This window comes from Stigmatopora argus, chromosome 3 (assembly GCF_051989625.1).
Source record: "Stigmatopora argus isolate UIUO_Sarg chromosome 3, RoL_Sarg_1.0, whole genome shotgun sequence".
Taxonomy (NCBI): domain Eukaryota; kingdom Metazoa; phylum Chordata; class Actinopteri; order Syngnathiformes; family Syngnathidae; genus Stigmatopora; species Stigmatopora argus.
In genome coordinates, this window is record NC_135389.1 from 12,833,605 (window position 1) to 12,845,321 (window position 11,717).

An 11,717-nucleotide genomic window follows, 5' to 3' on the forward strand; every position below is an offset into this window, starting at 1 on the left:
GTATTTAGATTTAGGTGGTCCATAGGGGTTTCTTTACTGGCTTAAGTGGCTCTGTGGTCAATTTAATTCAATAAAAAATGAGAAAATTTCAAATGAAGCTCAAAATACCCACAAAATTTCATTCTCCACACACGAATAAGAGAGTAGTCATTTCAGTTTGTAGCCAGGTTGACACACAACAACAACAAGAATAAAAACAACAACATCAAGAACAAGAAAAACAATAATAACAACAACAACAATGCAAGTGAGACTTAGAGCCCTCCCCACAGGCAATCTAAAAAAAAATTGAGAAACACTCATTTTCTCTTATTAGCGGATTAGTCAGAAATGGGCACTCTGAGAATTGGCGGGCCAAACTGACTGGCACCAAATAAACAAAACAGGAAGCAGAAAACAGGCTTAACTTTCGCTTGGAGGCTTTTCATTTGCAAGGTAAAACATGTATCCTTTCCGTCATTTAGACATGAAAGGGCCAGAAAATGTGCTGCTAATCACATTAATGAAGGCTTTTCTACAACACAAATTAATGGAATTAGTAAAACCTGGTGAAAACTGTGTTTTTGTGTGTACTACAACTGCTGATTCAAGTTTAATGGAAATGCCAGGTACATTAACGGCATAGTAGTTGCGTGTTTAGCTCATCTGCTTCATAATTTTAAGATCTTTGGACTTCCTATGTGGAGTTGCTTGTTACCTGCATTGTTTTTTTTCCAGGTACTCTTGCTTCTTCCCCCAACCTCAAAACATGCTGGACTAATGCTCTAAATCAATGGCAACCCCCCAGTGGGTGCAGAATTTAATTCCAATCAAACAAAACAACGCCTTTTCACCAATCTGGTGTCTCGCAGATGTAATCAGTTGATTGCAATTGGGTGCTGCTTGTTTCAGAAGAAAGCTGATTGGTTAATTAAACTGTCTGCGCTGGGTCGGTTGGAACAAAAACCAGGACCATGAGGTACTTTTGTTGAATTGATGGAGACTAACAACCATTCCCGCGCGCACTCATACCTCGGGGCAATTTGGAGTGTTCAACCAGCTGTATGAGAAAACCAGAGTACCTGGAGAAAACCCTCGTAAGCTCAGGGAGAACATTGACCTCCACACAGTGAGGACCCACCTGGGATCGAACCCTTGACCCTAGAACTGTGAGGCTGACATGCTAAAATACTCACCCACCGATCCATGGTAGATGAATGAACAAATAATCCATAAATCTTGTGTGGGTGTTTTGTGCATTGTTATTATTTTCACAATTCAGTACACTCACCTTGGGACTTTTCCAGTATTCCACAAGTCTAAAGATTCTGGGTTTGAATTTCTTCGATCATTCACAAAAGATACTTGTTTGCTTTGACGGAAATTATAAATGGTCCAATTTATTGAGTAAAGTGTGGCTTATTTTTTACATGCTGATAACTAGGTTAAGGGAGTTTTGTCTGTTTTTTGCACAAAATTAACCTCCACACAAAGTAGAGATATGGAAATGGTCTGGATTATAGATGCCCGTCACTATATTCATTAGTTTGATTGTTGATGTGCAGTGGTGCATTCATGCTTGTTCAATTGTTCTGATCATTCTTTTAGAGCAGATAGCTATTCATTCCTTTTTAATAAGATTCTTTGAAATAAACGTGGGAAGTTTCACAAGAAAAGTCTCCCAATTTATCTGTGCTTGAACTCTCTCTGTAAATCCGAAAGTTAATCCGTGAGAGGCAAGCATTAAGCAGACAACCCATGAAGGGGCAAAATTGGGACAATGCATCTGACTCGGGGCCTTTGTTACACGTTAGTACTCATTGCATGAAAGCTGTAAGCTTCTGTTCCATTGTGTAAAATGATGAGAAATGTTTTTTTAACCTAACTGTCATATTCTGGTGTTTGTGATTGCATGATGACACGCAGTGATGCATGGTAGAATGCTTAGAAAAAATAAGATTGAGAAAATTTCGGGGGTGAGAGGTTTGGGGGGGAGGTAAACTGGGCACTCATGTGTCAGAGCCATTGACATCAGTAGACGTCTATTCCGTTGTGTGTATTGCTAGGGATGTTGGTATTGGTAGAATCTTTGGTTGCTCTCTGATGACATCCAGCGTTAAACAACATGCATTGCAAACATTTAAATTCCAAACCTAAATGAAGACACGTTGTGTAATAAATTAACAAAAGGAATCGGTGGTTGAACCACATCACTGGGATGGGGAAAATTGCTCTAATAACAATAATATAATATGATCCAATAAAAACCTATTAAAGTCGATTTCAACCTCTTCCTCTGTTGATTTCAATTCTTGAGTGGCTCACGAAAAGACATTGCGGACGATTGTCAATCGATGAAACGTGTGTGCGCGCACGCTCGTGCACAGAAAGCCAAAAGAGCCCACCCACCCGTTCAAGCCCCGCCCTCTCCGTCTGAGCAGCGAAGCTGTCATCAAAGCGGAGAAGAAAATCTGCTGGAAGAGCGGACCGGACCGGACCTCGCAGGCATCGTCATTGCATCTCTGACTGCGAACCATCATCATTGGCTGTTTACTGGGTTTCAAGACAGACATTCGCTCGCCTGTCCGTCCGCACTGCAACGGGTAGGTCATCGCTCGAGCTCCAAGGACAACAGGAGATGCGCCCCGAGAAGGAGCGAGCGCACACGCCAAGCCCACCTTAGTGTGATCGCGGCTCGACGGGGACCAAGCGGCCGTTTCGGCGATGCCACGTCACGAGACGAACGCCACAGACAGATGCTGCCGTGCTGCTCTTGCACGGCCATAGATTGGGCGCTTTTCTTCCCCTCTCTCCTCTTCAGGAGACAAGCAGCGTTAGCGCCTCTTCCATGTTTTTGGTGCATACCATGATACCTGCCAGCGCCGCATCCATGTTACCGTCTGCAGAAGCTGCCAAACTGTACCAGACCAATTACGTCCGAAACTCCCGCGTCATCGGACTGCTGTGGGCCATCTTCACCATTCTGTTTGGCATCGTCAACGTGACCATCTTCTCCCAACCCTATTGGATTGGCGATGGTATGGACACGCCGCAGGCCGGGTACTTCGGCCTCTTCCACTACTGCATCGGGGACGGGATCGCCAGAGAGCTGACCTGCCAGGGAAGCTTCACCGAGTTTGCCGCCATCCCGTCCAGGGCTTTCAAGGCCGCCTCCTTCTTCATCGGGATGTCCATGATGCTGGTGGTCAGCTGCATCGGTTGCTTCTCGCTCTTCTTCCTGCTCAGCACCTCCACCGTGTACAAGATCTGTGGCTGGATGCAGGCTGCCGCAGGTAAGGCCAAGCACATCATTTCTAACTCCCCTGTAGCCCTGACATTGTACCAAGTGGATCATTCTTGGGTGTCAATCCAACAATGTATTTAATATTTCATCCTGAAAGCCAGGTGCAAAAATGGGGGCAAAATAGCTTTGCTGGTGCCCTTCCTATGCTATTTCCAAGCTTTTCCTGATATTCCAAATGTAGAATTAGTGAAGTAATCACAAATGTTCCTATTTTTGTATAATAACAGTAACTTTTTTTCTGGTCAAATTGTCTCTATGTGGGTGTGTGAAAATGAGCAATACTTGGGTGTTTTGTTTGTTTGTTTGTTTGTTTGTTTGTTTGTTTGTTTTTCAACAATAATCTGTTTTGTCAATGTCTATAATGGGTCTGCTTGCAAAAGCACTCAAGTTTGGACATCAGTAAAAGTCTCTGAGGTGGAAGTTTATATACACACACTTTCAAATGTATTAGTAAAGATTAGTTTTACACTTTATAATTCAAGGATGCAGAAATAACATTTGTTTAGCATATTATCTGAAGTGGGAGGGGCTCCTGGGAGTGCCACTAGGTGTGAATGAGCGATGCCAACCATCCCACTTCAAATGATTTGGACGTCTCTTGACGTCAATGGCAATGAATGAATGAGCATTTATGAGTGAATGTTTACGCTGTGGCAATTTCATTTCCCTCACAAGAGGTGAAAAAAGTATTATTTACAAATTGATATCCTAATATCATTTCAAACTGCACAAATCACTCAATAAACGTGAACATTCATTTTATTTAGAGTTATTGTATTTAAAATGGACACTGGTTTCATCTGGTTATCCTCCAATATTCCAAAAACATGCAGAGAGTTCATTGGAAACTAGATTTTCCATGGTTCTGAAAATGTGAATGGTTGCCTGGCAACCAGCACAAAATTTCCTGGGACAGCTTACCAGTGAACAAAGTGGACAATCAATGAAAAAAATGGATGTAAGAAAACCAAACAGTTTTCTAACATTTTTTAAACTTTAACTTGACGTGGAATGTTTTAGTAGTAGAACATGTTTTTGTGTTAACGTACAGTAAGTATAAGACTTTAAGCATACTTATCATTATTTCTACTTTTGCCATTATTTGTGGAGTTTACATTTTTACAATTAGCAAAAATGTAGATTAACTTAAAAATAAAAATAAAGAACAGGCTATACTTGTGCAGCCATATTATGTGGAGCAGGTTAAGCGCCATGTGATGTGAATTAATGCATTAAAGCCCTTTTAATGAGCAGGCCCCTGCTGCAACGAAGAGATGAAAGAAAAAGCAGAGACCAGAGTCTGACCATGACAAGCTGCTGATCTCTAATGAGCAAGCCTGACGGCTTTGCACAATCGAGCAGCATGATTCTGAGCTCGCGCTTAACCTTCCCATTCTGAGGACAACTATTTCAAGGAACTAGTTGATTTTGAATTGATGATATTGAATCATCGTGTTACAGTGCTATTGATTGCAATTAACATTTGTCCATTTGAACTGGAAGGGGCAGAAGAATACATGTTCTAGATCGGTTGGTTTACATGCAGGAAAGGACACGTGCAATCAGTGGTAATGCTGCAGATTCACACGAAAGAAGATGGCGTTGTTGTTGTTTTTTTAATCCACTTGGGTAGATTTATGTAATACACAAACTGTCTGTTACCATTACACTGTGATGCATTGGAGCACTTCACTCTTCAGAAGCTGCAAGTTGAATCTGCCGTAAGGAATTGAGAGAATGAACCCTTAAACCACTCGGAGGTAAAACTAGTACCAACTTAAATATTTTTGCATATTCAGGCCTTTCACTTTTCTTCGAGTGTTACACAATCATATGGTTTAGAGGGAAATATTGCTGCAGTGCAAGTCATCAGCATGTAGAAGATGCGTGTAAAAAAAACGTATACTCTGTGGACTGCAGCCAGTTCAGCAGGAGGATTAAATAGAAAAACAAGTGTAAAGGAGATTTTGAGACAAGAGGAAAATAAATTCCCTACAAAGTTGATTGCTCGTCCTAAAAAGGGTTCTTTTGACAAGAACATTCTTTGAGAATCTGAATAATTTCTAGCCTTCCCAATGTATGCTCTTACGAATCTGAATCATAGCCGCAGTAATTTATTAATAGCAAATAGCAAGGTTATTTACTCACTGACTCAATTTTAATTAAAGTGCATGAGTTGTGGTCTGTGCTTTTCATCTCCACATCATTTTGGTTAAAAAACGATTATATTTTTGTATATAGTATAAATACATAGCATATACAATATAGTTGAAGTATTAAGCAGTTATTTGTTATTTTGGTTCTGGTGGTTTCAAAATGTGGCTATTAAAGACTGCATTTTTGCATGTGATTAAAGACACGCCATACAATTTTATCTATGAAGGTAGGAAAAATTGTTGAAAATATCATTTCAGCCCACAACTAAATTGTCAAGAAAACATATTTAGTCCTTGGAATTTAATTTTTTCTTATGTGTGAATGTCTTAATAATGGTTTGTTTTCTCTTGGCCAGCAATCGCTTGCTACAGATAGTTGTGATAAACAAGGTATCATTTCATTACTGGGTCCTTCTAAATTCTAAATATTTGTTTTGCATTTGTTGGTGAATTGCTAGAGATATCAGTATTTATAGATCATTTTAACCATGCTTTTGATCCCCATCACCCATGCTAGTGCTAACACTCAGTGGAGGGCGGCAATCTCCTTCTGGACCTGTTATGTAAGCTTTGGCTCTCTTCATCTCTGAGCTAGATGTGTACTTGTCCCTCACCCCTTGCTCTCCCTCCATCACCCCTGGAGCCTACGAGTCCTCATTTTAGACAAATTAGGTAAGGTCATATGGGTAGAAAATTAATTGCCAAATCAATTGTTGTTTTCTGGGGGGCATGTAGGCAATGTATGATACTCAACATGACTCATTCATTGATTAAATAACTGGCTTATTTAACAATTGTTTGTCCGTGTGTCGGTGGCGATGACACATCACTCAATCATTCAGTCGAAGCATTTCTTTTTCCTACCCTCATCATTTAAAAAAAAAAGTATAAACAAACGCAGGGCAGCTCGGGGTTTCGAGTGGTTAATGCGTCGGCCTCACAGCTCTGGGGTCCTGAGTTCAAATCCAGGTTGGTCCACCTGTGTGGAGTTTGCATGTTGTCCCTGGGCTTGCGTGGGTTTTCTCCGGGTACTCTGGTTTCCTCCCACATTCCAAAAACATGCATGGTAGGCTGGTTGGACACTGTAAATTGCCCCTAGGTCTGAGTGTGAGCATGAATGGTTGTCTGTCTCCTCGTGCCCTGCGACCGGCTGGCCCGAAGTCAGCTGGCATAGGCTCCAGCACCCCCTGCAACCCTAGTGAGGATAAAGCAGTTCAGAAATGCATTAACGCAGTTTATGGATAACAGTATTTTCCGGACAATAAATTACCTCTGAGTATAAGTCGCCCCAGCCAAAGGGGAAAAAAGTATATAAATTGCACTGGAGTATAAGTCGCATTTTTGGTTGGGCAATTTTTAACTGATCAGAAACCATGAACAAACATACGTTGAGGAAACAATAGTAAAATGAAGAAAACAGGCTAAATATGCATGCATCTGTTGACAGGTTTCAGTGATCAGAGAGAGAAAAAATATTTAAAACATTAGTCAATGTGAAAACACTGAAAAACTATTAAACTATGAAAAAAAGTCTGGAAAATATGGCATTGTAAAATGTCAAATGAGCTTTTGTCAGTTTCAAAAACAGCTGGACAGATTTTCACCAAATCCAATTGTGAAACTGAACCACTTTGCCTACAAATTATGCTCCGAGTTCAGAAGTCAACAGGATTTTTTTCTCGTTATCGATTGGATTTGCTATTCCCTTTGTGCAAATGAGCTGTGCCATCTGTCTGCCCGCGATCAGACTCTCGTGCGACGTCATTTGCCCTACCTACAGCCTCTTACATAAGCGTCTCTTAGCTTTACTACGATTTCTCAAGCCCGTTTTCCACTTGTCTGATCCCAGTGTTTGCAGGATGGTAGGAAAACATGGGAGGTGTGTGCATCCATAGTAATGTATAAAAGCTTAAAATAGCCCTGCTGAAAGGGTCTTGGGCATTTGGTGTTCTTTGGTGATTACATGGTATATGTATGCGGACATACAGAGAATGGGATAAGGGGGTGAAGCGTGTCACTCTGCGTGTATGAGCACCGTCTCTCGCCATCTAGACCGCCTCACTCCCTCGCTAATCTGTCTCTCCTCCTCGCTGTGGTCGTACTCAACATGAGAGAAGCCAGAAGGGTACCATGAGGTCGTCAGCTTCTCTTTGCTCTGACTGATTATGTTTTTTACTCCCTCAGCTGTAAGGCTACTCTTGCCGCTGGGGATGAGGAAGGTTGCTGCTAGAGTGGGAGGCATTCGGGGAAAAAATACTCTCTTGGCTGCCGAAGTTTAGGGTTCAAATCTCGGCAATACCCTAGCTGTAAAGAGTTGGGTTTTGCTTTGTCAAATCTTTTCTTAATTCTTTTAACGCGTACAAACTTTCTATAGCACACATAAACCCTCATTGTCACACAGCTAAGAGTAGTTGGACAGATTTTCAAGTTTCAGACTCTAAGTGGCACCTGAGTATAAGCCACACTAGCCAAAGAATGCATAATGAAAGGGGGAAAACAATATAAGTCACAGCGGAGTATAAATTGCATTTTTGGGGGGCAGTTTTTGTAATTGCTCAGAAACCAATACACTTGCCGTCATATTTTCCTGCCCTCCTTTTCACTTCTTCCCTCGATGCTATCTCTGCATTACAGGTTACTATTCTTCTTCCTCTGCCTCCGCTCTATCCTTTTGGGTCATGTAAAATTCATGATGGCGCTGAAGGCATGCAGTAGACACCCAAAAGAATCTGCTGCAGCGCTTGCTACTACCCGATTAAAGATAACATGAAGCTGAAAGAACCCAACAATGTTTCGCTTCATTTTTATTGAGAATGAATAAACCATGGATATTTGAGTAAAATTCAAAAGGTCAAGAATGATGGTCTGCATGATCATCTTGTTTAACTACGGCTTATTTATATATGGACTTTAGGTTGTTATTATTGTTTTTTTGCTATGCTGACACGTTTCAAGTTCCCAGGCAGTTCATTGTCAGCACTCCCATTTCAAATGGAAAGGATTTCGATCGCTCTAAAATGAGTCAAATATTTTTCCAATAGAAAGTAGTAATATACAATAAACCTGTCAATTTGCAGTTCTTAGAACAGAGTAAGACTACTTCATCACTTTGGTGCTCAGTTAAACAGGTCCACATTTCTTTCTGACTAAATTAGGGTGACACTGACCTCAATAAATGACAGGTAAAAATGGCAAAAGGTCATAGGCTCAATCAAACATGTATTTCATTTAAAATGGTTACACTTTGAAGTTGTTTGTTGAAAGTGGCTTAATGATTTCAAATTCCCGTCTGCTGGAAGAGGCTATGATAAACAAGGTTTACTTTCTTCAATGAAAAACAATTTCAGTTTCATTGAGCAGTGTTTGTGCTTTATATGCAAATGTGTGAGCAGCTAGATGTAAAGAGCAATTTATTTCAAACAGCAAAAGCTAGAGAGGAGCCACCGAGATAAAAATGGATGGAATATAATTATAAATCACATTTACATTTTAAAGGTGTGTTCATAATAGGAGGTAAACTGGCACCAAAGAAGCAATTTCTTTGTAAAAATCAATGATAATTTTGAAAAGCACATGCATTCGTTCTTCTTTCTTACCTTAACACTCACCAATGTGAGAGTGGAAGCAGTACTACTCACTAAATGAAAATGTTTGTTTTATTATTGAAGAACCGAGTTGTACATGTAAATCATATGTACATTGAGATGTGAGCAATTTTTCAAAAATATATTAAACATCTGGAATGAACTCATTGGCATTTAAACTCATTTTAACAGGGGGAAAAAAAGAGTGTGCGTGTTCTTAATTCTTTAACTCATTGGCTGCCTGTGAAGGCAAAATAAATCCAATCCATTTAGAAGGGAAAGCTTGGAGTGATCATTCACAGTTCAAATGGATTGGGCATTTGTGTGAATGGCAACAGATCCAGTGACTTCTAATGACACTTGGACACGTGTCCACAGGTGTGTGTCTGGTACTGGGCTGTATAATCTACCCCGACGGCTGGGACAGCGACGAAGTGCGTCGGATGTGCGGCGAGCAGACAGACAAATACAGTCTGGGGGCTTGCTCCATGCGCTGGGCCTACATCCTCGCCATCATGGGCATCCTGGATGCACTCATCCTTTCCTTCCTGGCTTTCGTCCTCGGGAACCGACAGGACGGCCTCATGACGGAGGAGCTGTTAGCAGAAAGCAAAGGTGGGTGTGACATCATAGCCTGATGTTATATTTCATCGTTATCATATTAAATTTGCAACCCCAAGCAGTTAATAAGGCTATCTAGTGTTCTCTGCTGGTGCGTGCGAGCATTACATGCAGTCAACGCGAAGGATGCGTTCGGCTGTGTGTTCTATTAATAGCATGACCTTGAGAGCGTGAACACACATTTTAATATGGTCTCCCTTTTGTCTTTGTTTTTCAGAGGGAGGCAATGCTTAGCAACATTTTAACGGGTAAGAAATATTTGACATGCAAATATCACCTCACAATGTCATTATTCAAAATTGTCATTTCTACTGTAACCCTTTCAAGGTAACTAATGTACAATTCCCCAAATATTCAATGAGATATTTATTTAAAAACCAATTTTACCAAGCTTCCCAAATGTTCAACATGGGCTTGCAATCATGATCATTTAATGATTAACACTTTTTTGGGATGTTGTTTGAACCAGGGACCAGTTTAACAAAATAACATGGGGGGAAAAATCTTTGTACATTTAAAATTTAAAAATTGCAACTTATCAATTCGCGGCCCGGCGGGCGAGGGCCTAGTGCATCAGCCTCACAGTTCTGGTGCCGTGGGTTCGATCCCAACCCTCACTGTTTGGAGTTTGGATGTTCTCCCTGAATTTGTGTGGGTTTTCTCCGTTACTCTGGTTTCCTCCTACATCCCAAAAACATGCAGGGTAGGCTGAAAAAACTCTAAATTGCCCCTACGAATGAGCATTGGCGTGAATGGTTGTTCATCTCCTTGTGCCTGTGATTGGCTGGCCACCTATTCAGGGTGTGCCCTGCCTGATGTTTGGCTGGGATAGGCTCCAGCAACTTTCGTAAGGATAAGCAGTTCAGAAAATGAATGAATGAACTTAATCAATATGCTGAATTGAGTGGCTCTAATGGAAGTCTTACGGTTATTTCCTTAAAAAAGCTGACACAATCAACTTGTTCATTTTGAGACCTTGACAAAATTGCATATTATTACTATGTATTGACTTTGTGATTTCAAAATGCTCAATTTTTTTGCCCTCCTATTTCCAGGCTCCACTGAGTTCCATCCTTTTCAACATCACACGAGGAGTTGAGCTAACCTCTTTCCATCGACCTGCCAAATGTCCTCTACCATTTTTGTTCTCTCCTTTTTGCTTGCAGCCCCTGACGCCACCTCCCAGCACTTAAACCGAACCCATGTAACCCACGTTCGACCCAGTGAGCCTGCAGAAAAAATACAGAAAGACCATGGGAAGGGCGCAGACTGTTAAGCATTACATTATCTTAATGCACGGCACACATCATTCAATACAACTGCATACCGCACTGTACAACCCATTTACTATACTCTATGTTAACAATGATCTACAGTACTATGTGTTCCACTGTCAACATTTGCGTCACCATGAGCAAAATCAATGTACAGTAAATGTAAAGGCTCAACACTGACATAGAAAATTATTTGAAACATTTGTTGGTCTCTCTTTGTTCACATGAAATAAATAATATATGTAGATTTAAGTATGTACAGAAACTATATTAAGATGCTATAACTCGATCCTTCCCGTGCCCATCTATACTTATCTTTGCACTTCACTTTTCTTGCTTTCTAGTATTTAACCCTGTATCTACACTGTGAATGGGGCAGGTTTGAGGTTTGTTTTTTTGCTGTCTCTAATGTGTTTCAAGCTGTTTTGTGTTATTCTTTGGCCCCTCCATAAGGTAACTAGTGTGTGCATACAGGGTAACAGGTTGCAAAGTCGTGTGGCTTATGAATAGTCAAGCTCAAATGGATTTAGCTTCACCTGTCTTGTGTAAATAGATGTAGGCGAAACCCAAAAAGGGTTATCTAACAGTCATTTAAGAGATTCCTTTAAGAATATAGCAAGACTTAATAAAGATTTTCACCTGATCAATCTTGTGCTTTCATTGGTATTCTGGTGATTCTATTTAACTGTGTGATGAAGAAAGATTAACATTTCACTAGTAATGTCCACACCACCATGTACACAAGAATTTAGTGCAGATTAAAAGGAATGCAACTGGGCCATTCCTGACTTCTCATCCT

The 11,717-nt window shown here is 40.7% G+C and overlaps 1 protein-coding gene across 1 annotated transcript; it reads left to right on the forward strand.

The window, feature by feature from the left end:
• The first annotated feature begins 2,402 nt into the window (after positions 1-2,402).
• LOC144071709 (LHFPL tetraspan subfamily member 3 protein-like) lies at positions 2,403-11,561 on the forward strand. Its single transcript, XM_077597040.1, has 4 exons — positions 2,403-3,272; positions 9,402-9,638; positions 9,862-9,892; positions 10,700-11,561. The coding sequence occupies exons 1-3, from the start codon at positions 2,828-2,830 to the stop codon at positions 9,876-9,878; spliced, it is 699 nt and encodes a 232-aa protein (XP_077453166.1). The 5' UTR covers positions 2,403-2,827; the 3' UTR covers positions 9,879-9,892; positions 10,700-11,561.
• The last annotated feature ends 156 nt before the right edge of the window (positions 11,562-11,717 follow it).